General features: G+C 36.4%; 1 protein-coding gene across 1 annotated transcript in view; it reads left to right on the top strand.

Annotated features, from left to right (window-relative positions):
- Window positions 1-25,785, top strand: part of LOC149812249 (putative LRR receptor-like serine/threonine-protein kinase At1g67720) — an 85,794-nt gene extending 60,009 nt beyond the window's left edge. The window contains exons 10-16 of the mRNA XM_089992632.1: window positions 6,050-6,201; window positions 6,283-6,569; window positions 19,312-19,438; window positions 19,512-19,580; window positions 19,695-19,881; window positions 24,917-25,052; window positions 25,211-25,785. Coding sequence (XP_089848758.1) covers window positions 6,050-6,201; window positions 6,283-6,569; window positions 19,312-19,438; window positions 19,512-19,580; window positions 19,695-19,881; window positions 24,917-25,052; window positions 25,211-25,546 — 1,294 coding nt within the window. The 3' untranslated portion in view covers window positions 25,547-25,785. The remainder of the gene's footprint in view (window positions 1-6,049; window positions 6,202-6,282; window positions 6,570-19,311; window positions 19,439-19,511; window positions 19,581-19,694; window positions 19,882-24,916; window positions 25,053-25,210) is intronic.
- Window positions 25,786-26,000: the final 215 nt, after the last annotated feature.

Here is a 26,000-nt window from a genome sequence, read left to right as displayed (position 1 = left end):
CTTTTTCACCCATATATAGGAAACCATTACATTAATACAATCATATGTTGAACCATCATCCTATTCTCAAGACAAAAATCATATAGAATGGATAAACGCCATGAAAATAGAATTAGATGCATTAGAAAAGGCTAACACGTGGACGATCCAAGATATCAGTCCAGGTAAGAAACCTATAGGCTGTAGGTGGGTATACAAAGTCAAAACCAAAAGTGATGGGACCCTGGAAAGGTATAAGACCCGTTTAGTGGCAAAAGGATATGCTCAAGAGTATGACATCAATTATGGAAAAATATTTGCTCTTGTGGCTCGTATGACCACTGTTAGAACTTTAATAACCTTGGCCTCCATTAGAAAATAGTCTATCTTTCAATTGGATGTCAAAAATGCTTTCCTGAATGGGAATCTCATTGAATAAGTATACATGGAAGCCCCGTCTGGTATTAGTATCCCTAAGTGTAAAGCTCTTCGTTTAGAAAAAACTCTTTATGGTCTTAAACAAACTCTAAAAGCCTAGTATGACCGATTTAGTCATGTTATGCTTGATATTGGTTTTCAACCTTGTTTAACTAACACTGCTTTGTTTGTTAAGAAATCTAATGCAGGCATCATTATTCTTCTTCTCTATGTGGATGATATGATCATCACCAGAGGCGACAAACAGAGAATTGCAAATAACAAATATCTTCTTAAAACTCACTTTGAAATGATTGACTTAGGTTTATTAAGATATTTTTTAGGCATTAAAGTCGCTTATTCTCCTCGGAGGTATTTGATATCTCAATCTAAATTTACTCTTTATATTGTTTTCAGTTCTGGAATTATAGATGATAAGAAAGTAGACACTCCAGAAGTTGTCAATGTTAAAATAAAAATTGATGATAGAAAACTTCTTGATGATCCTACTCCTTACAGACAACTTATTTGAGCTCTTTCTTATCTTTCCATTATTAGGCTAGATATAGCTCATGCGGTTCATACAACAAGTCAGTTTCAACATGCTTCCACCTCTGTGCATATGGGAGCAGTTTTGCGTATTATTAGATACTTAAAATCCTCTCTTTGATGAGGATTCTTCTTGCCTGCTTCGTCTTTATTAAATTTAATTGCATATACTGATGCTGACTAGGGAGGTGATCCCAATAATAGGCACTCAACTACTAGTTTTTTTGTGTTCCTAGGTGAAGCCTTAATTTTGTGAAGGTGCAAGAAGCACCAGAAGGTCTCTCTTTCCTCCACCGAAACTGATTACAGAGCCATGACAACCACCACTACGGAGGTTGTTTGGCTCAAACGATTGCTAGCAGATATGGGAGCTGAAGCAGCGCAAGCTTCAAAGATGTGTTGTGACAACAAAAGTGTGATCTACATTGCAAGCAACCAGACATTTCATGAGCACACTAAACACATTGAGATGGATTGTTACTATATCAGAGAGGAATACTTACATGGAACCATTGATTTGCCATATGTTATACCAGAATATCAATTAGCAGACTTCTTCACCAAGCCTCTCGCTGCTCCTAGATTTCACTTCCTCTTAGACAAACTTTCGCTCATTGTACCGTAAGTTTGAGGGGGAGTGTTAAAATGTAAACTGTAATACATATAATTCATATATATTATTTAATATTATTATTATTATATTTTTCCTTTTATTATTATTTTTTTATTTTCATTTTTAGCATCTAGTTCAATAGGAACTAGATATTTGATCCAGTCAAGTTCATGTTGGAACTTGACTGTCCAATAGTTGTTACTATAATAAGAGTCGTTGGACTAGAGTCCAACGTCTCTTTTGGAGAGCTCAAAATGAGCTCTCCACTCTCTTCCACTTTTTTGTATATATAGGGATGAACCCCTTCAATGTAAGTAACAATGCTTCTTGAGCATTTTGTGCATGAATAAAGTATTATTTATTTTTCAAGTGTTCTTCCTTTTATACCCTTTTAAGGGTCATGCTTGTAGTGTCTCCAATAGACACTTGTTTGTAAGTTACTCATGCATTTGTGGAAGACCACTATTTCATTACAAAACTTAGTTGGAGAAGTGTATATGGAAGCCCCACTTGGTATTAGTATTTTCAAGGGTAAGTCTCTTCATTTAGAAAAAGCTCTTTGTAGCCTTAAACAAACACCAAAAGCTTAGTATGATAGGTTTAGTCATGTAATGCTTGATATTGGTTTTCAACCATGTTTGACTGACACTGCTTTGTTTATTAAAAATTCTGATGCAGGGATTATAGTTTTTCTTTTCTATGTGGATGACATGATCTTCACTGGAGACGATAAATAGGGTGCTTCGTAGGTATTTGATATCTCAATCTAAATTTGCCTTTGATATTGTTTTCAGGTCTAACATTACGGATGATAAGAAAGTGGACACTCCATAAGTTGTCAACGTTAAAATGAGAATTGATGATGAAAAACTTCTTGATGATCTCACTCCTTACAGACAGCTTATCGGGGCGCTTTCCTATCTTTCCATTACTAGGCCAGATATAGGACACGTTGTACACACAGCTAGTCAGTTTCAGCATGCTTACATTTTTGTATACATGAGAGCTGTTTTGCATATTATTAGATACTTAAAGACCTCTCTCTCACGAGGCCTCTTTTTGTCTCTATCATCACTATTAGATTTAATTGCCTATACTGATGCTGATTGGGGAGGTGATCCTAATAATAGACACTCAACCACTGGCTTTTGTGTTTTCTTAGGTGAGTTCTTAATTTCGTGGAGGTGCAAAAAGCAACAGAAAAACTCTTTCTTCCACCGAAGCTGAATATAGAGCTATGACGACTACTACGATGGAAGTTGTTTAACTCAGGCGATTGTTAGCTGACATGAGTGTTGAAACAACACAAGTTTCATGAATGCGCTGTGACAACAAGAGTGCGATCTACATTGCAAGCAACCAGACATTTCATGAGTGCACCAAATATGTTGAGATAGACTGTCACTATGTTAGAGATGAATTTTTGCATGGAACTATTGATCTGCCATGTGTTACATCAGAGTATCAATTAACAAATTTCTTCACCAAGCCTCTTGATGCTCATAGATTTTATTTTCTCTTAGATAAACTTTCGCTCATTATACCGTAAGTTTGAGAGGGAGTGTTAAAATGTAAAATATAAAGTGTAACATATATATAATAATAATATTACATTATATTATTATTATATATATTTTTCTTTATTTTATTTTTGCTTTTTATATATATCTAGTTTCATTTGAACTAGATATATAATCTAGTCAAGTTCTTGTTAGAACTTGATTAGGTTATAGCCGTTAGACTCTAGTCCAACGGCTACAATAAGAGTCGTTGGACTAGAGTCCAATAGTCCAACGATTCTTTTTGGGAGAGCTCAAAATGAGCTCTCCCCTCTTCATTCTTCTTGTATAAATAGGGTTGAAGCCCTCCATTACATGTATTCAATGCTTTTTAAGTATTTTGGCTATTAATAAAGATTTTTTTATTTATTGTTGTGTTGTTCTTTTTATACCCCTTTATGGGTTTTGCTTGAAGTGTCTTTTAGACACTCTTTTTGGTGGATTCAAGTGCTTTCGTGGAAAACCACCATTTCATTACAGTTTCTAGTTTCTTTTTCGCGTATATCTGAACATTTATAGATACGTGGTGCTGTGGAAGCATGTCAATGTAGTTAAAACCCTTTGCTTTGTGTTTATACTTTATACTCTTTATCCTTACATGAATGTGCATTTTTATTGCTTATGACGATTTTAATATGTAGCAACCTAGTTTATATTTTGTAAATATATAAATAAAGAGTTTTTATCATAGTTTCCAGGATATGAAATGGGTACAAAAAGTGGTTCGTGAAGCGGAATCGGGAAGTGAGTGTTAAAAAGTAGTACAAAGCATGAAGTGAGATTCGTTTTGGAAGCGATTATGGAAGCATGTGAAAAGCACAAAAGAAAACATGTAAAAAGCAATGGGAAAACGAGGGAGAAGCAAAAAAGAATAGATTAATATGAAAAATATAAAAAACAAAAGGAATGCGAGGGGGAAGTGAGTGAGAAGTGATAGGAAGAGATGGGAAAGCTAGTGGGAAAGACACTTCCTACAAATGGGAATGAAGTTTTCCCACACTTTTCTTTGTGGCACTTTCCATTTTGGAAGCGTGCTTTCCCCTCTAAGAGGGTGCTTCTAGTAACTATGGTTTTTGTCATTGTCACAGATATCAGTGATACTTTGAAAATATCACAAAAATATGTTTGTCAATTGATAAAAACTATGTTAAAGGCAAAATCTCGCGATATTTTAAAAATATCAGAAATTTATATATGTTTCAATAGTATCACGATATTATCAGTTACTTGTAGCTTTTTACTTCTTTTTTATATCTTAAATATTTTCTTCTTCTTTCTTTTATATTTTTTACTTGTTTCTTTTATTATATTTGTATACTTTTATCTAAATATTTTCTTACTTATTATTGCTATTTTTATATATATTTTTAAATTTTTTTAATTGCCAATATTTTCTAAGATTTTCCCAAGATTTATCAAGTAAACCTATATTATTGCTAGAAATTGCCTTGCAGAGATATAGTTGAGGGCCTCAACTTGAGGCCAATATTTGTGACTATGGTTTTTATCAGAGTTACCGGAAGTGCCTATACAGTAGGGGAAGCACGCTTCCCCAATACGCGTTTCGAAAGCGCGAAACATCGCGCTTCCGAAATGTGCAGGGAAGCATCCCTTTTATTGGGAAGTGCACTTCCCATAAATGGGAAGCACGCTTCCCTCTTTTCTTTTTTTCTTCTTTTTTCGCTTCTCCTTGCTTCCTAGGTCGCTTTCGGTTCGGTTCGTGATTCGCTTCTAAGTCGTCCTACTCTTCCTAAAATTTTGAAAGTGCCTCGCTTCCTGCTCCCGCTTCCCGTATCGCTTTCCACTCCCTCTTCCTCGACTGACAACCATGGTTTTTTATAGCATATGAATTGATACCTTCAATTGAGATCATGTCAAATGCATCGTTTACAAGGAAAGAATTGAATGAGGAATGCATATCTTGCACATGGGAAGGGTTTTTTCAGTATGACTTGTTGAAAATTTCTTTTTTAATTTTTATATATTATCTATTTCTCATCCTTGTATATGTATAATAACTGTTCTTAATGTGTTTGTTTGTACTTTGACTTAGGTGTTCCATATAATAAAATAATATCTGCACTCCTATGTCACCTGGTTATGGGTGCGGGTGCGGGTACGGATGGTATGACACAGAAATTTCAAAAAATAAACTTAATAGAATATAAATATATATGCTATATCCTATGTCACAGGGATTCGGCTAGCAGGGTGCCGCACCCGCATCGATGCGACTCGACGCGGGTGCTGGTGCGGCACCCGGTGCTGTCAACCCGACCTTGGGTGCGGTCAACGCACCCAGGGTCATTTTGGTCCAATTTTTCAGACTTAAAAAAAAAATTTGCCAAGAATTTTTTTTCCCTATATGTCACAGGGATTTTCCAACTAGGTGCCGCACCCGCACCCGATGCGGTCAACCTGACCCTGGGTGCAGTCAATGCACCTAGGGTCATTTATGTCCAACTTTTGGACTTTATATATATATATATATATATATATATATATATATATATATATATATATATATTTTTTTTTTTGCCACACCCCCGCACCCGGGTTTTTTGGAAGTGCCGCATCCCCGCACCCGCACCCATGTGACATAGGCTGTATCTAAAATATATATTATATACTGAAAATATAATTATAAATTATAAATTAAATACAAACTTGTATATACGGGAGGTAAAATGGCATGTCCGGGTGTCGACGCGTGTCGACATGGGTACGAAGGGCAAAATGGAGTGTCCGGGTACCATAGCTGCACTCTCATTTTGACCAAGTTCCATATTATCATTAGATTCTGATATCTATGGTTAGTTGGTTACTAAGCTTTTAATTTCTATTCCATGTTTTGTACAGAGAGTGCAAACTCTTCTTTTGAGATATGTTGGGTGATAATGATATTTCTTTTCATTATAAACTTTTTCTGTAGCTTTTCTGGAAACCCAAATCTTCACGTTGAAGGAGATGGGAAAAGCTATGTCAAACTCATTGTTGGTCTTGTAGCTGGGCTGTTCTTTCTTCTTGTATGTGCCATGCTTTTGTGTTGCTGCCTACATACCCACAAGAAAGAATCTGGGGAAGGTTGGTTCTGGTGATACTACTTATCATTTGAAAGTGAGCATTTGCTTTATTTTATCTTACGATACCTTCATTTTGTTGTAGCTGACCTTATTGGCAGAATGAGTACACCACCTTCACTTCCTGTAGTACCATCTCTTCCCGCACCACCTTCAGAAAAGGCAGTCTCTGTGTTTAATGATGGTGCCACAGAAGGATCACACTGCTTTGCACTGGTTGAAATTGAAACTGCAACTGGAAAATTTGAAAAGAAAGTGGGTTCTGGAGGTTTTGGATCTGTATATTATGGCAAGCTGAATGGTGGAAAGGAAATAGCCGTCAAAGTGTTGTCAACTAGTTCCTATCAAGGGAAACGAGAATTTTCAAATGAGGTAACAATCTGTTCTTCATGAATTATTAACTGAAAATGAATGAAAAACTGTCAGCAACAATCTTCATCATAGTGTATATCAAGCTTTAATAGAGAGGATAAATGCCTTTTTTATTCTTTTTTTAAATTTTTTCCGCCTTCAGTTACATCCGACTGACTGATGAAATGCAAATGGTTGGATTCCTATGATCTATACTCTATACTGAAGGCTCAAAGTGGTTAGATTAATATGAGTTGGATACCCAACTGATCGATAGTCAAGGACAACTATATATATATACATATATATATTATCTATTATGTGTTGGACATATTTATCTTTTTATTTTTGTATAAGGGCATTTTTCATCTTTTTTTTTTCTTCATTTTTCTTTAGTCATGTGTAACTATTTTTAGGGGAACTTTTTCATTCTTAATGTTATTTTCTGTATTTCTAGGGTCCCAATTTTGCAATAATCCTTGGATGAAAATTCACCTGGAAGTATTGCACTTCTTACATTGATTGCCTGCTATCAGCAGGGATATGCATGCTGGTACATGGTCATATAAACTGCATAAGTAATTGCTTTAATTATTTTCTTGTTTTTAAAGCTACAATCACATAGAAGTGTGAAGAATCCTTGCAAACAATAAAGTTTTCAAATAACTTGATACTTCAAATACTCAATACACAAAATAAATGCAGTGTTTATAAGCTTTATACCACAAAAGAAGTGCAATAAATGCACAGTGTTTATAAGCTTTACACCAAAGAAAGTGCAATAAATGCACAGTATTTATAAGCTTAAGGAGACAACTCCTTACTCTCTAATACATGCATACAATGGGCTCACATAGCCCTTATTTATAAGCAAACTTAAGAGACGTTGGGCTATTCCCAACAGCTCTTATTAGAGACGTTGGGAATCAGCCCAACGTCTATATTTTTAAAACTGTGTACACAGTCAATGGCTCACTGTTGTACACTGTACACCCACTGACTGTGTACAAAAACATTATATAAAAAAACAAAAATAAGAAATAAAAAAAATTACAAAAATAAAAAAATAAAAAGGAGGAATTACAATCATATTAAAAAACATGAATATGCGTAAAATGTAGAAATGACTAAAATACCCCTACAGCCAATACAATAAAGAAATATATATTTTATATATACAAGTAGATGAATACATATACATATATGAAATATATATATATGTATATGTATCTTCTTTTATATATATAAAATATATATAGAAAATACATTGTCTTATAAATTACAATTTAACACCCACCCTCAAACTTAGGGCAAGATGACCGAAAGTTTGCTAAGGAGAAAATTGAACCGCGGAGCACACAAAGCTTTGGTGAAGAAATCTGCCAACTGATATTCTGAAGTTACATATGGAAGATCTGTAACTCCTTTCAGATACGCTTCCCGAACATAGTGACAGTCCATCTCAATGTGTTTAGTCCGCTCATGAAAAGTATGATTTTTGGCAATGTATATTGTACTCTTGTTATCACAACATAGCTTGGTGGGCCCTTCTATTGAGATCCTCATGTCTTCTAATAGCTGATGAATCCATAAAATTTTCATGGTAGTAGTCGTCATGGCACGATATTCAACTTCTGTTGAGGATAGAGACACTTTTTGCTTCTTCTTACATCTCCATGAAATCAGCGAGTCTCCTAAAAACACACAAAAACCAGTGGTGGAGTGACGGTTATTTGGGTCACCTCCCCAGTCAGAGTAGTATAAGCAATTAATTTTAATTCAGAAGAAGATGATAAGAATACTCCCTTGTTTAGTGTGCCTTTTATGTATCTCACAATCCGCAAGATGGCACTCATGTGAACTGATGTTGGTGCATGTTGGAACTGACTTGCAGTATGAACTGCATGAGAGATATCTGATCTAGTAATACTCAGATACATCAAAGATCCCACAAGTTGTCTGTAGGGGGTGGGATCGGAGAGAGGAATACCATTATCAATCTTCATTTTGGCTCCTACTATAGCAGGAGTTTCACAAACCTTATCATCTGTAATACCTGACCGGTCAATAATCTCAGAGGCAAGCTTAGTTTGAGATAAAAAATACCCTCTATGAGAGTAAGCTACTTCAATATCCAAAAAATAAGTTAGAAATCCAAAATCAGACATTTCAAACCTATCATTCAAAATTGTTTTTATGCTTTTAACCCCTTTAGAATCACTTTCGGTTATAAGCATATCATCCACATATAAGAGCAGAATGACAATCCCTGCATTGGTTTTTCTAACAAATAAGGCAGTGTCAGTGAAACAGGAAGAAAACCCATTTTCTAACATTACGGAGTTAAATCTATCATACCAAGCCTTAGGGGCTTGTTTTAAACCATAAAGTGCTTTTCGAAGACGAAACACTTTCCTTTTGGGAGTCTCCATTCCTGGTGGAGCATCCATATATACCTCTTCATTCAGATCACCATTTAAGAAGGCGTTTTTAACATCCATTTGATAGATGTTCCATTTGTTGATTAATGCAACGGTAATGAGACATCAGACAGTGACCATTCGGGCCACAGGGGCAAAAGTTTCTTCATAGTTAATCATGTATTCTTGACTATATCTCTTTGCAACTAATCGAGCCTTATATCTCTCAAGAGATCCATCGCTCTTAGTTTTTACCTTAAATACCCATCTACACCCTATTGCTTTCTTACCCTTAGGAAGATCTTGGAACTCCCAAGTCTTTTCCCTGTTGAGAGCTGAAAGCTCACATTCCATTGCTTTCAGCCATTCATCATTCTTTTTGGCTTCTTCGAAGTTTTTGGGTTCTATATAGGAATGAATGACGCTAAGGCAGGCTCTATGTTTAGGAGTAAATGAATCATATGAAATAAACCTAGAAAGCATCTTTCTACTTCTCTCAGTTCTTCGTAGGTTTTCATCATTTGTTGAATTGGACCCACTAGGTTCACTGAATTTTTCAATTGCACTCCTAAAATTGTTTTTATCTCTATGGGTATATGTTATAGGATCTCTCAATGCTCCTTCACTTCTATGTTGGGAGATAGGTGGTGTTAAATATGTATATGTAAATGGATATATTTCATGTACTGTATTGTACCACTTGTACAGCATACTGTATTGTATCGTACCACTGTACTGTATTGTACCACTTGTACAGCATATAAATATCAATGGAAAGGGGAGAAGATCCCATTGCCGCCCAACATTTTTTCTCTCTTCCCTCTTACCTCTCTCTCTATCTCTTGCTACGATAGTAAGGTGACTCCCACATCTGATTTCTCACATGGTATCAGAGCCAAGGGCGTGGTAATCACGATCATCTGGAAGGCCCCTAAGGACCTTGACGTGCGTTTTTGGGCGTTCTCAAGGAAAGTGTTTTTTTTTCATCTTTTCTCTGTTGTTTCTCCGTTGAATCACTATATTTCGACGTCGTTTCTTCATTTCCTCATATCGTGCATCTTTTCCTTCTTACATATTCTGTTATCCCCAATTTTATCAACTCTAATTTCTGTTTTCCCCAAATTTGGGAACCCTCATTTCTCAAAAGTGCCTCTTTTCTCAAACTTCTTGTGATTTCTTATCTATTTCTTGCAATATAGTTGATAAATCGTACATTCTGCACGATTAACTGAAAAATCGTGATTTCCAAAACTCAAAAATTTCTGTCCGTACGGTTCTGTCCGTACAACCGTACGGTTCTGTCCGTACAACCTACGAATTTCTGTCGTGCTGTTTGATTCATCCTTAATCTTCTTCCTTATGGATTCTAAAATCAGCCCCGGATTTCTTTCTCAACTTGTTTCTCACAAATTAACTCATGATAACTACTTACTTTGGAAACGCCAAATTCTGCCATTTATCCGAAGTCATGGTCTTTCCGGGCATCTGGATGGGGGATCACCCGCCCCACCTATGACTATTACGCAAGAGGTAACTGGTAATGATGGGAAGGTGAGTTGCATTGCTATTCCAAATCCTGCGTATGATGTTTGGTTTCAGAAGGACCAATCTGTGGTTGCTTATTTGACTGCCACGTTATCTGATCGTATATTACAAACTATCTCTGACCATTTTACTGCTGCAGAACTATGGAGACATCTTGCTCACTCTTATTCACAGGTTTCTGAATCACGTGCACTTCAACTGAAATGGCAGTTCCAATCTATGCGAAAGGGAACTAAGACCATTACTGAATTTCTAGGGGATATCAAAATTATCATTGATCAGTTGGCCACTATTGGATATCCTGTTTCTGACAGAGATGTTGTTCAGCAGGTATTGGGAAGCCTTGGGCCCCAATATCGTATGTTTTGCACTGCATTACAGGTTGCCTCTACACTTCCATGCTTTGAGGATTTACAGGCCAAACTCCTACAGTATGAAGTTAGTTTGACTCAAGATCATCTTATTGATGATCCTCACCCTGTCATGTTTACATCTGGGTCTACCTCATTTCGTCCACCTGCTGCTCATATGGGCCGTGGAGGACTCCTTCCTACTCCTACTGCTCCACCTGCCACTAGAGGTACCCGTGTCCCTACTTGCTTCCATTGCAACAAGCGTGGCCATGTGAAAGCAGATTGTTGGCACAACCCACAGAATCGCAACAAAGCAGGGAGGCCAGGACCAAGAGCTGGACAGATGAATGTTAGACAGTTTCAGGGGCAGCCGCAGGGAAATTTTCGAGCACATCAGGGTACTGATCAGGGACAGAGTGCAGGGTTGCCACATGATGTGCAACAAATTCTGATGACTGCATTTAACAACATGAATTTGCGACAGAATGATGATGGAGTTTGGTATATTGATTCTGGAGCAGCCGCACATGTTACTTCTGATGCAGGTAAACTTTCCAACATGGTTCCTTATATTGGCACTGGCACTATTGTCACGGGAGATGGTTCCCACCACCCTATTTCTCATACTGGAAATGCATCTCTCTCTTTGTCACAATCTACACTACCATTGAAAAATGTCTTACTCACTCCTGCCATTGAGAAAAACATTTTATCTGTTTCTAAATTGGTTGATGAAACAAATTCATCCATGGAATTTACTCCGTCTTCTGTTTGTCTTAAGGACCTTCGAACCAAGAAGATGCTCGCTAAGGGTGAACGACGCGGAAACATGTACGTCTTCGAAGCAGCCCCCGGGACTTTGAAGACGTCATCTACCGTGACTCCATCTTTTCCTGCTTATTTGAGTCAGTCTTCTTCTGTTATGCAATGTAATAAGCCAGTTTCTTGGCATCGTCGGTTAGGTCATTGTAGTCAAGGGTTCCTTGACAAATTGTCTTCTCAGGGTTTTATTCCCAAAGTCAAATTAGATCATAAGTGTCCTAGTTGTAATGTCTGCAAGAGTCATGTACTTCCCTTTCAAAGTATCAATAAAAGAGCTTCCAAGCCATTTGAAATTATTCACTCTGATGTTTGGGGCCCAGCTCCTGTTTCATCTCTATCTGGCTCTCGTTATTATGTGTTATTTCTTGACTCTTTCACTCGTTACACTTAGATTTACTTTATGAAATCTAAATCTGAAGTGTTCAAACTTTTCAAACAATTCCATGCTCTTGTTCAGAACCTTTTCAATTCAAATATCACTTATTTCCAGTGTGATGGTGGTGGAGAATACATATCTCATGATTTTAGTGAATATTTAAAGGACCATGGCATCACACGTAACTCCTCTTGTCCTTACACTCCACAACAGAATGGAGTAGCAGAACGTAAGCATCGGCATATTGTTGAAACCACGTTAAGTATGATGCACAATATTGATATTTCTTTCTCTCTTTGGACTGAGGCCTTTCACACTGCAATGCATATCATTAACAGGTTGCCTATGGAATTATTAGGAGATCAGTCTCCTTATTATTTGCTTCACGGTTCTCACCCTTCTTATGATGATTTGCATGCTTTCGTATGCTGTACAAGTGGTACTGTATAGTACCACTTGTACAGCATATTGTACTGTATTGTACCACTGTACTGTATTGTACCACTTGTACAGCATATAAATATCAATGGAAAGGGGAGAAGATCCCATTGCCGCCCAACATTTTTTCTCTCTTCCCTCTTACCTCTCTCTCTATCTCTTGCTACGATAGTAAGGTGACTCCCACATCTGATTTCTCACATGGTATCAGAGCAGTTCAGTGCAGATTTCTGGGATATGCCGATGGGTATAAAGGATATAGATGTTATGATCCTATTTTGGGTAAGATTAAGGTGTCTAGAAATGTTGTTTTTGATGATGACCATTTCAGCACTTGTGATACTTCTCAGGTATATGAGCAAACTACTTATGATCCATGGCTTTGTGATACTTTGCTATATGACTCTATCAGAGATTCTGTTGTTGATGAACCAATTCAGTTTGAAGCAGACAACTACATCATCCAGGATGCACCTTCACGGTTTTCAGGTTTGTTTTATGCCCGTCGAGGAGCCCCTCCAACTCCATCTCACGAGGCTCCCCCTCTTTGACGATCCACACGTGAAAGGCATCTTATCTATCGTTGGGTTAGTTACAACGATTTTTCTCTTGACTTTCAGTTGTTTCTAACCAATGTGGCCAAAGAGAAAGAGCCGTCTACTTTCCATCAGGCAGCCCATTCTCGAGCTTGGGTTGAAGCTATGAACGAAGAAATGGCAGCACTTCATGAATGTCATACATGGGATATTGTTCCTCGACCTGTTGATAGAAATGTTGTTGGTTCCAAATGGGTTTACAAGATCAAGCGTAAACCAGATGGTAGCATTGAAAGATATAAAGCTCTCCTTGTTGCACGCGGATTCACACAACAATATGGGCAAGATTATGAGGAAACTTTTAGCCCTGTTGTCAAAATTGGCACCATTCGTGTGATCCTCACTTTGGCACTTCAGCATGGTTGGTCTCTTAGCCAGTTGGATGTCAAGAATGCGTTCCTACATGGGGACTTGAAGGAAGAGGTGTATATGGAGCAACCTCCTGGATATAGTGAACATGATGCGGCTACATGGGTTTGTAAATTGAGAAGGTCTCTTTATGGTTTAAAACAGGCATCTCGGTCTTGGTTTGAGAGTTTCTCCATGGAAATTCAGCAGCATGACTTTTCTAAGAGTATACTTGATCATTCTTTATTTATGTATAAGAATGATCATGTTACTACTTGGGTTCTTATATATGTTGATGACATCATTATCACTGGGAGTGATGATGCACATATTGCCTTGGTCAAGTCTTTACTCATGGCCAAATTTAAGATGAAGGACTTAGGCCCATTGCGATACTTCTTGGGAGTTGAAGTCGATAGGCAAGATGATCGACTCACTCTAAGTCAACACAAGTATACTCTTGACATTCTTCACACCACTGGTATGATTAATTGTAAACCTCTCAGCACCCCATCTGTCTTAAATCATAAGTTTAGTGCAAAAGAAGGCCAATTATATCATGATTCCACTTTATATCGCCGCATTGTTGGTATGTTGCAATATCTTACATTTACAAGACCTGACATTGCTTATGTTGTAAATCAAGCATCTCAGTTTATGCATGCTCCCACTGATTGTCATATGGAATGTATTAAGCGTATTCTCAGATATCTGAAAGGGACTATTGGAGATGGATTGCTCTATCACAAAGATGAAAGCTTCACTACAGGACACCGTTTACTTACATATTGTGATGCAGATTGGGGTGGGGACCCTGATGAGCGTAGGTCGGTTTCAGGATATTGTGTTTTCATTGGCCCAAATATTGTCACTTGGAGTAGTAAGAAACAAAAGGCCATTGCTAAATCCAGCACTGAGGCAGAGTACAGGGCAATGGCAGCAGGGACAGCTGATGTCACTTGGGTACGGCATCTTCTTCAAGAGTTGAATGAACCCATCTCTTCCTCTCTGCTTTTATGTGATAATCAAAGTGCCATTAATATTTCTTTTAACCCTATTCATCATTGTCGCACGAAGCACATTGAGATTGATCAACATTTTGTTAGACAAAAGATTGAAACAGAAGAAATTGAGGCTTCGTATGTCAGATCAGAAGACCAAGTGGCAGACATCTTCACCAAAGGATTGGTTAGTCATCAATTTTGGTTACTTAAGGGCAAGTTGAGCATGATTGAAGATCATCCTCAACTTGAGGGAGGCTGTTAAATATGTATATGTAAATGGATATATTTCATGTACTGTATTGTACCACTGTACTGTATTGTACCACTTGTACATCATACTGTACTGTATTGTACCACTGTATTGTATTGTACCACTTGTACAGCATATAAATATCAATGGAAAGGGGAGAAGATCCCATTGCCGCCCAACATTTTTTCTCTCTTCCCTCTTACCTCTCTCTCTATCTCTTGCTAAGATAGTAAGGTGACTCCCACATCTGATTTCTCACAGGTGGATGGGAAGAGCCATCTTCTTTATCATTGACGTCATTATGAATGAAATCGTCATCACTATCATCATCATGTGCTAACATTTCAAATAAAAAGGAGTAATCAATGTTTTCTTCAAAGGGTTTACTCCTTTTAAAACCATTAACATTTTCCAGAAAACTCACATTTCTGGAAACATATAGCTTGTCATTCTCAATATCATAACAACGAAACCCTTTTTGGGTTTCAGAATATCCAAGAAAAGCACAGACAATGGCTTTTGGCGAAAGCTTGTCATTTTTGTCAGTAAGAACGAAACATTTGCAACCAAAAATTCTCAACCGACTATAGTCGGATTCTTTGGTATACAATTTTTCCAAAGGCGAGATATTGTTCAAGTTTTTAGAAGGTAGCCGATTTATCAGATAGACAGATGCTAAAGCCGCTTCAGCCCAAAAACCTTTTGGGATGTTTTGAGAAACAAGTAATGTTCGAGTTGTCTCTATTATATGTCTATGCTTCCTTTCGGCTAATCCATTTTGTTGAGGGGTTTTGGGACAAGATCTTTGGTGAAGAATACCATGACTTTCAAGATAATTTTTGAATTCACTTGAAAGATATTCTTCACCAGAGTTCTAAAATTTTTTAGATTCTCATTAAATTGATTTTTAATCATCATATGATAGGTTTTAAAAATTGAGAAAACTTCATATTTGTGTTTAAGAAAATAAATCCAACAATATCTCGTATAGTCGTCAACAAAAATGACATAATATGCAAAGTCTCCTTTTGATAGGACGAGTGTCGGTCCCCATACATCCGAATGGATAATTTCAAAAGGTCTTGTTGTAAACATAGATCTTTCACAAAAAGGCAATTTTTTCATTTTCCCAAGAATACAGTCATTACAAGTTAAATCACTTTTACATAGACTTTTAACAAAAGGTAAATGAGAAATTTTTGCAATATTTGGATGTCCAAGTCTCTTGTGCCACACATTAATATCCTTTTGTTGGACAACATTACAAAACGGGTTCTTTGGAATTTGAAGGGAATCGACATAATATAGATCGCCCTTCCTAGAGCCTTCCCCAATCAATCTCCCGGACCGGCGATCCTGTATCCAACATTTGTTAGATGAGAACTTTATATCACACCCATGATCTGAGAGTTGAGAAATAGAAAGCAAATTTAAGTTTAATTTGGGTATAAATCTAATTTTTGGAATAAAGAACCTTTGTTTTTCAAAATTTCTTATTCCTTTTACTTCAAGAGATGTTCCATCCGCAGTTGAAACAAAAGATGGAGAGGGCTTTTTTGAATATTCGGAAAAAGAACTAAAACTTGGGGTCATGTGAAAAGAAGCACCCAAATCTAAAAGCCAAGAGGTCTTACCGGGAGGAGAAGAGGTTGACATGGCGGCTCCGGAAATAGCCCCTTTTAAAAGAGGTTGAAGTGCATCCACAATTTGTTGCAATGAAAGAGCTCCATTTGAAGATGACGAACACTCTTCCTTTTGAGGTTGAGATGTAGTAGCCATGGCAAATAACATTTTCCACTTTGGGCAAATAGGCTTGATATGCCCTGGTTCCTTACAAAAATGACATAAAAGCTTGTTATAATCCTTCTTCCCTCCTTGACCACTTGAGTTTTGATTCTTGAAGTGATGAGGCTTGTAGGTCCTTAAGTTGCTCCCCGGTCTTGAGACAGCATTAACTCCTTCATTTTCTTCATTATAGGAAGGTGTAGCTAAAACACTTGGGTTGTTCTTGCTTATACCCATACAAGTCTCTTCCCCACTTAGTTTAGTAATTACATCTTCAAGAGAGGGGGAAGTGAAGGCGGATAAAAGAGAAGATCGGATTTGTTCGAATTCAGGCCTAAGCCCATTCAAAAAATTAAAAAATTTATCTTCTTCCAATTGTTTATAACGAAGCTCTATGGCTTCTCCACTCCACTTGGGTTCGAGCATAGCAAGCTCATCCCAAATAGAAGAGAGTTCGGCAAAATACTCCCTTATAGTCATCTCTCCTTGACGAAAAGTTAGAGCTCTCTTTTGGAGGTAATATTTATGAGACAGGTCCCTAGAGGTGTACATCTTCTCAAGGTACTCCCACGCTTGAGAAGCCTTCTTAAACTTGATAATATTGACGTCAATTCTTGTTTCTACGGATGAGAAAATCCATGAGAGGATTTTAAAATTCTTCATCTCCCATTTTTCATGCTTTTTGGTGTAGTCTTCAAGAGCCTTGGCTCTTTCTTCGCCTTCAAGGATTTTTATTTCTCCTTTCTTCATTAAGGTTATCTTTGGCTCCGGTTCGGGAATCGAGCCTTGAACATAACCCCAAAGCCTTTTTCCTTTAATATGAGCCTCCATGTTTCCGGCCCAGACGTGATAGTTGGACCCATTGAGTTTGAAGCCGAAAGAAAAATGAGTCTTTTTTACCCATTAGAGAGGAGAGATGATGAAAAAGAATACGTACCACAAAGGATTTTTAGACCTTTCTTGATAAAAGAGTCTTCTAAAATATTGGATGAACAAGTGAATCCACTTCAATCACCAAAAAAATCGAGGGCACGCTTTTCGAGGCACCCAAAAAAGTGAGAATCCACACGATCCTTTTTTTTTCTCCAACTTTGCTCTGATACCATGTGAAGAATCCTTGCAAAAAATCAAGTTTTCAAATAACTTGATACTTCAAATACTCAATACACAAAATAAATGCACAATGTTTATAAGCTTTATACCACAAAAGAAGTGCAATAAATGCACAGTGTTTATAAGCTTTACACCAAAGAAAGTGCAATATAAATGCACAGTATTTATAAGCTTAAGGAGACAACTCCTTACTCTCTAATACATGCATACAATGGGCTCACATAGCCCTTATTTATAAGCAAACTTAAGAGACGTTGGGCTATTCCCAACAGCTCTTATTAGAGACGTTGAGAATCAGCCCAACGTCTATATTTTTAAAACTGTGTACACAGTCAATGGCTCACTGTTGTACACTGTACACAGTCAGCCACTGACTGTGTACAAAAACATTATATAAAAAAAACAAAAATAAGAAATAAAAAAAAATTACAAAAACAAAAAAATAAAAAGGAGGAATTACAATCATATTAAAAAACATGAATATGCGTAAAATATAGAAATGACTAAAATACCCCTACAGCCAATACAATAAAGAAATATATATTTTATATATACAAGTAGATGAATATGAAATATATATATGTATATGTATCTTCTTTTATATATATAAAATATATATAGAAAATACATTGTCTTATAAATTACAATTTAACAAGAAGTTCCTATTTGCATTCATGGAAAATGGATCTGGCAACTGGTCTACATCTTATGGTGTCTAGGTAGGTACCTGCAAGAAGTCAAATGAAAAATGAAAAGATGTATGAAGGAGGAGGAGAAGCGGAGGAGAGTTAGAGGGAATAGGGCTCTACAAAAAATGTTGACCCCCTTAGACTTTATCTACTACATGTTTCAATTACATAGGAATATGATAAAGTTTCCCTTACTGCACATACAATGGACAGACAGAGAAATAGTCTGGTCAGCACATAGTCAATCTGGTCAGCTGCAAAAAAGACAGAAATGACCTTTACTTCATAAAATGAGTAGTTAAAGAAATCTTCTAAGAAATAACAATCAAATGTTATCTTTAAACATCTACAAGAAAATTCCTAATCCAAATGGACGTGCTCCTTTAGTGCAAAAGCTAAGAATCACCTACTCTCGCCCCCAAGGAGTAGCCAAGCTTCGGCTGAGCAAGGGCTTATCCCTTTCCCTCATTAATGCAAGGTGCTGATGCTCATGGGAATGGAACCCTGACCACCAGTCTAGTGGCCAAGGCCCCTTCCACTGCACCAAATCCCTTGGGGTGGGTTTGAGATTATTAATGAAAGAATCCAATGTGCTATCTCCCATGTAGAGAATCACTAGGGTTCACAATCATGTCTTCTTCCTCTCTTTTTATCCTTCACACTTTCTTGTGCATGCTCCACAAGCTGTCACCTTATCTTTAGGAAGTTCACCGATGTAAAAGCAATACATAAGTGATATTCTTATGTATCTGTCTTCGGTTAGATGCTACTGAAAATGTAATTCACTCTGAAAAGATTTAAAATACACTGCATGGTTTCAACAGAAGTGTCGGCATATTTTCAATTACAATGCCTGACTCAAACTGTGCAATTCAAATCCTAATAAAAATTTCTACTGTGAAAGAGTTACGAGAAATTTAAGCAGGACCCTCTTCTAAAAACTGGTGATCAACATGAACTGGTAAGCTTTCTTATCTTAGGTTCAGAATGTTATTCAAATATGATATTTTCTGTTTTCATACAGGTCTCCCTGCTCTCAAGAATCCATCATAGAAATCTTGTTGCATTTCTTGGATATTGTCAGGAGGAAGGGAAGAGCGTCCTTGTTTATGAGTATATGCACAATGGAACCTTAAAGGAGCATCTATATGGTAAGTGATCCCTGTTCCTGGAACTGTAGGCTTTTTGTGAAACTTCAATGCGTTGATTATTACAGTTTTACAGGACCCTTAACTCGGGAGAAAACTATTAGTTGGATCAAGCGCCTTGAGATAGCTGAAGATGCTGCCAAAGGTTAAAATGGTTTATATTTTATTCCTTGTTTTACTTTTTCCATGTGTTGGACTTAACCTTCACCATTACTTAGAAGGGCTTGGCCTGATTACCTTTAGGACTACCTGTTTTCAGGCACAGAATACCTTCATACAGGATGTGTCCCTACCATAATTCATAGGGATTTGAAAAGCAGCAATATACTTCTTGACAAGCACATGAGAGCTAAGGTCTCAGATTTTGGGCTATCAAAAGTTGCAGTGGATGGATCTACACATGTCTCAAGCATTGTACGAGGGACTGTTGGCTACTTGGACCCCGAGTAAGTATTTTCTCTCTCAAATGCAGTGCTATCCTGAAATACACCATTATTGACGTACTTAACATTAGGAAATGCTCATGTATCTACCACTTATTGGTATTTGGATTGAGACAGTTGCCATAGGTAACTTGAAAGGGAATGACTATACTTCTGCTTCCAACCTTCATGTAATTATGTTGAAATCTCACTTGGTGCTTTAGCAAATTTGATTTCATGTCACCATATTTAGAATTTGCATGTGCATATGTGTGTGTGTGCGCATGCGTGCATCTGTTTGCTCATGCTTGTGGTGCATGTGTCTTGGGGGATGGTGGTATTGATATGGAGTTTAGGGTATCAGAATGTAAGTGCATATGGGTTGTGTACATCACAAACTGCCTCTTGTGGTGCAGAATCCTAGAGCATCCTTTTGTGACGTGCATAAATTAGGGCTCACGGATCACCAGATTCCCAAGACTGATATTTCTGATGTATTTAAATGCCCTGGGCCTCACTTCCTGAGGTGGGATCTGGTGTGGGCCCTATGCCAGATCTGACCTACAAGCAAATGAGGGATCACAGATCCTCTGATCTAAGATCCCTAAAACGGCCAAAATACGTGTACAACTAGGGGTATCAATGAGTCAGATCTGGTTCAGACCCAGGTGGGTCTGAAGACTCTGAACCCAGATCTGACTTTGAGGTGTTGGTACCGGATTCTGACTAGGGTCCGATAAGTCCCACATAAGAAAATCCATACTCGTGTCATATAGGGATTACATGAACCAAACCCAGACCATAGCCGGTAAAATAATAATTTTTATCTCTTTTACATTGAAAAATTGTGGATCTTAATCAAAACTCAGGTTGGACCCAGCTTTGGTATGAAATTTCACAAACCATACCTGGCTCCATATACTAATCAAGCCCTTTAGGTCTGACCTGAATTTTAATCGAATCTCCTTCTTTGTCACCAAACTCTGACCTTATAGGGTTTGGTGCGGTTCGGGTCTCTGTCAAACCGGCCCATTGACACCCCTATGTACAGCCCGGGGGGGGGGGGGGGGGGGTGTTGTAGTTGTGTGGGTTGAGGCTGTCACGAAATATGCGAAAAAACAAAAACAAGAACCACAAAGGGCTTATGATAACACAAACACAACGTGCATATGCACAAGTCCACCATGGGATAACACAAGGTGCCAACACATGCATTAAAGCACAAAAGCAAGAATAAAATAAATAACATTTTATTCATAATATACTCACAAAGTGAGTTAGAATGCTTTAGAAGAGGATTGGAGAATAAGAGGGGGGTTCACCCCTATTTATACACAATAGGTAGTCTCAAATAGAGTTGTTGGATTGTTCCAACAACTCTATGTATGTTGATTAGTCCAAAAAGAACCCAAAAGTTCTATTTGGTCTTTGACCAAATAGTCCCTATAAAATCAGAAAAGGACAAAAAAAAATAAAATAAAGTAAAAAAAAACTAAAGTACCCCTAATGTGCACAACCTATTACAATGTTGTAAAATGATGAAAATACCCCTAGAGGGTATTACCTATTACATCATTATAAATAGAATATATATATACATATATATGAATATATATGCATATATGTACAATATGAAACAAATATATATATATATATATATATATATATATATATATATATATATATATTTATAAAACTTAACACTCCCCCTCAAACTTACGGTGTGATATACTAAAAGTGGAAAAACAAAAAAAAAATCAATGGGGAGGATCAAAGTCAAGTGTCTTTATTGAGAGTCTCCATCTTTATGATGCATCAGAGAATTTTGCAAATATAAGTCTTTGAATGTCTTCATTGGTAATCATCTCCAAACGCCTTCATCGATTATCTTCATGATATGATGTATCAAAGATATTTCTTTCTTAATCCATCGCATCTTTAATAACTTATAGAGAGAACAAAAGACATATTCTAATTACACAAAAAGAAAATATCTTAATCAAATAATTATATAATTTCAAAAAAAAAAAACTAGTATGCATATTTTGAACAAAAATAACGCTCAAGTCGAACAAAGTAATAATTTTAAGATTTTTAGAAACATTATTAACAATTCAAGCAAGATAAGAGGAACATACCTCAGATATAAATTTATAAAAACAATTTTAGACAAGCATAATCCCATAATCAATATATTTTTCAAGAAAATATAAATATTGATCATAAGAGAATTTAATAACTTAAAGAACATTTAAGTTATCAAGAAGAGATGAACAATCATGTATTAATATTATCCCAAATTTTTAGAAAAACACTTCAAATAAAACAAATCATCAATTTATACTAAAAACATGCATATAAAGTATAACACTTCAAAAAAGAACCCTTAAGAAAAGAAGAGTTAATTAAATTTATGCATACAACAATGTGGACAAGATAATCAATTAAAAACATATATATGTGCAATATATTTAATGCACATAATAATGAATAAGAACAATCCCATAAGTCACAACCCATTAAAATTCACTCACACATCTTAGAATGAGTTTAAGTACAAAGGACCAAATAACAATTTTAAAACATATATATATATATATATATATTATCAATGAAATCCTTGAAATTTTATCGATAAACATTTTTTCATACAAGAAAAAACAAGTAGTAAAAGTTTAAAAATTTCATAAAAAGATTTAAAAAAATCCCACATAACAAAGGGAATGATATATGCAAATCAACAATAATTTGCTAAAGATATGGAGAGATTTAAAAATCTCACAAATATCAAGAAATGATATTTTTCAAATTTCAACAATAGTTCGACCACCACAAGCAATCACCTCACTAGACTTTCAAACCTTAAAAATAAAGTGTATCAGCGACTAGAAAAAGAGCATAGACATAATGACAACAAAGGGCCAAAGATACACACTTATGTGTGTATAAATATCTCTTGTCTATATATAATAACACTCAAACAAGTGTATCATCAACTAAAAAAATAGCATAATCATAATGCTAACGATGGGCTAAAATCATACACGAAGGTGTAAATAAATATTTCTTGTTTACATATAATGATACTAAAAAAATCAAGTGTATTAGTAACTAGATCAAAAGTATAATCACAATGCCAACAATGAGCTAAAAACACACATGAAGGTGTGAACAAACATCTCTTGTCTATATATAATGACACTTAGATGAGAGGTACAATAGGATCAACACACAAGGTAAGAGAGCTTGTAATAAAAACAATTTAATGTCATCAAGAAGAATAAGATTATCAATTTTAACAATCTTTTGAAATACCATGGTTTCAAAATAGATAGCCAACACAGATAAACATAATTATAAGCAACTATAATAACAATGGCCAAATAAACAAATGAGTGATACAACATACCCATAGAATTAGAGATCAAACAATCGTCGGTTAGAGCCAAATTATAAACCGACAATCTAAACTGTCAAAAAATTAAGGTGCATACAACTCACCTCAACAAACAACTCTTGTTCAACAACAACAAAGCCAAAAATAAATGAGGCATCATATAAAAATCTGTGATGGACAAAACAAATGCCATAAGGAGGCAATACATACTCACGGAAATCAGTTTCCAAATAAGTGAATTCATATATAAGAACCAATTTGAAAAAACAAAGTTTCAAATAAAATCCAATAAAGGTAGATGAAAACTTTAAAACGAGTATAGTGAACTCATATGCACAACAATATATCAAATGATGCAACCATATGAAATTATATGCATGGTCAATATAAGCAAGTATACTATGAGACAACAATGATATACAACATTAAAGATGACCAAAAACATATATATAGATTTTTAAAGAACCATATGGAAAAATAAGAGTATACACAAGTACAACTAATCATGGATATTAACAAAGAGATCAAAATTCATGTATATGCAATAATCTAATAACTTTAAAGCCACACAATTATAAAGGAACACATAAGATATGCATATGAACACCATGATTTCACATAAGATACTAACATACCCAAAATATATTTTGACTTATCATGCTTGCGCAAGAGCCAATTAAACAATAACTCACTTAAAAAAAAGATTTTTAAGATAAAACTCTAATTTCAATTTAATTTAAGACCATAAAACAATACCCAAAATGTCTAATTTTCAACCCAAAATACCAAAAACAATTTTGAAATGGCACATAAAACATGCATAGACATATATGCACAACACATAAATATGAAGATGATATGCCGATAGAGCAATCTCATGAGAGCATACAAAACATTCATGTCTGGTAGAAGCAGTTACTGCACGTCACCTTGTCTTGGGACATTGCAAGTTCAAATCCCAATGGTATGGTTGTATAATTGATGGGGGTCTGCCTAACCCCAGCTTGCATATCTAAAAATAAAAAGAAAATATTGGTATAGAGATCCACTACCCAGGGCAGTAGTTCATGGTATGGTTGTATAACTGATGGGGGTCTGCCTAACCCCAGCTTGCATATCTAAAAATAAAAAGAAAAGATTGGTATAGAGATCCACTGCCCAGGGCAGTAGTTCATAAATCTCCGCAAAAGTAGGACACCCCATTGCTATGAGAGAGAATTGGTTATGGTAAATCTGTGACTTGTACATTAAGAACATAAAGAGCTTTGTTTTTATTGTTATGGTGGAAGTAACAACATAATGGAGCTTTCAATAGAAGGTATTACCAAGAGCTTTTGCTTTTTGTTATGAGTGGGTCAAAGGAGGTAAATGTTCCTGTAGTTATGCAAGAATACTACTCCAATCATGTACCAACAAGAGCTCCACGTGGTTGGTAGGAGCTGTCAGTGCAGGTTTCCCTGTGGTGGAACGTTGCAGGTTCAAAACCCCAGTGGTATGATTGAATAACTGGTGGGGGTCTGCCTAACCCTAGCTTGCCTTTCAAAAAAAAGTTCCAATCATGTACTTGTTCTTGCATGTGCTTCTGTGTAACTGTTGATCATTTCGGATTTGGTAAGCCTCGTTGAATTGTTCTATTCTTCTGTGTGCTTCTACTTCTGGCAGGTATTACATCTCTCAGCAGTTGACAGAGAAAAGTGATGTGTATAGCTTTGGTGTCATTCTGTTGGAGCTGATTTCAGGCCAAGAAGCTATATCTAATGAAAGCTTTGGTGTCAACTGTCGGAATATAGTTCAGTGGGTAAGTGTGTAACATTCTTCTCTGTTCAGGCAAAGTTGGTGAGTCTTAGAATAGTAGCCTATGTATATTATATGCATTTACGATACACACTCTGTTCAGTGGGTGAGTCTTAGAATAGTAGCCTAAGCAGTTATGTATATTATATGCATTTACTACAGGCAAAGTTGCATATTGAAAGTGGAGACATACAGCGAATAATTGACCCGTCACTCCATGGTGAATTCGATATACAGTCAGTGTGGAAGATTGCTGAAAAAGCAATGATGTGTGTGCAGCCCCATGGGAGGCTCAGACCAACAATATCCGAAGTACTTAAGGAGATCCAAGAGGCAATTTCCATTGAGAGGGGATCAGGTTCAGGGGGAGAGGATGACTTTGATATGCTGTCTAGAAATTCCAGGCATTCTTCCATCAATGTGAATCCTCTTGAGGTAGCAGTGTCTGACCCATATGTTCTATTTGATGAATCAGCCGTCCTGCCGAGTGCCAGATAGTTGACTTGCCCACAAGTGCTTTGTAGAAAATTTTGAGCTCGGATTGTGTCATGATATTTTAGAGGTTGAGATTAACATTTGTATCTGTTAGATGTAAAAAGTGTCTTGAGGAACTGCAAATGCTGGTTTGCTGATGAAGATTGGGAGATGTCAAATGTTTGAAGTGTTCATACAATCCTTGGTTTTCTTTTTTTTTCGCCATGTTAAATCTTGGTTGAATCTCATTTTGTTCCATTTTCCTTTGTTTTCCCCTTTTCCATTCTTTTTCCTCTTGTTTGGGTGGAGGAATACTTTTCAGGACTCCATAGTTTCTTTCATCTATATTCATGTGATTACTTATTGCATGTACTAAGTTTTAGCTAAACTACATAACATAAAATATCCCTTGCAGCGAGACTTCTCATTAGTCCAGCATCAGTTTCATTTTAGCGTCTATGGTGGTCTTTGAATCAGA

This window comes from Nuphar pumila, chromosome 17, assembly GCF_984573655.1.
Source record: "Nuphar pumila chromosome 17, dmNupPumi1.hap1.1, whole genome shotgun sequence".
NCBI lineage: Eukaryota > Viridiplantae > Streptophyta > Magnoliopsida > Nymphaeales > Nymphaeaceae > Nuphar > Nuphar pumila.
This window is presented reverse-complemented; position numbering and strand designations above follow the sequence as displayed.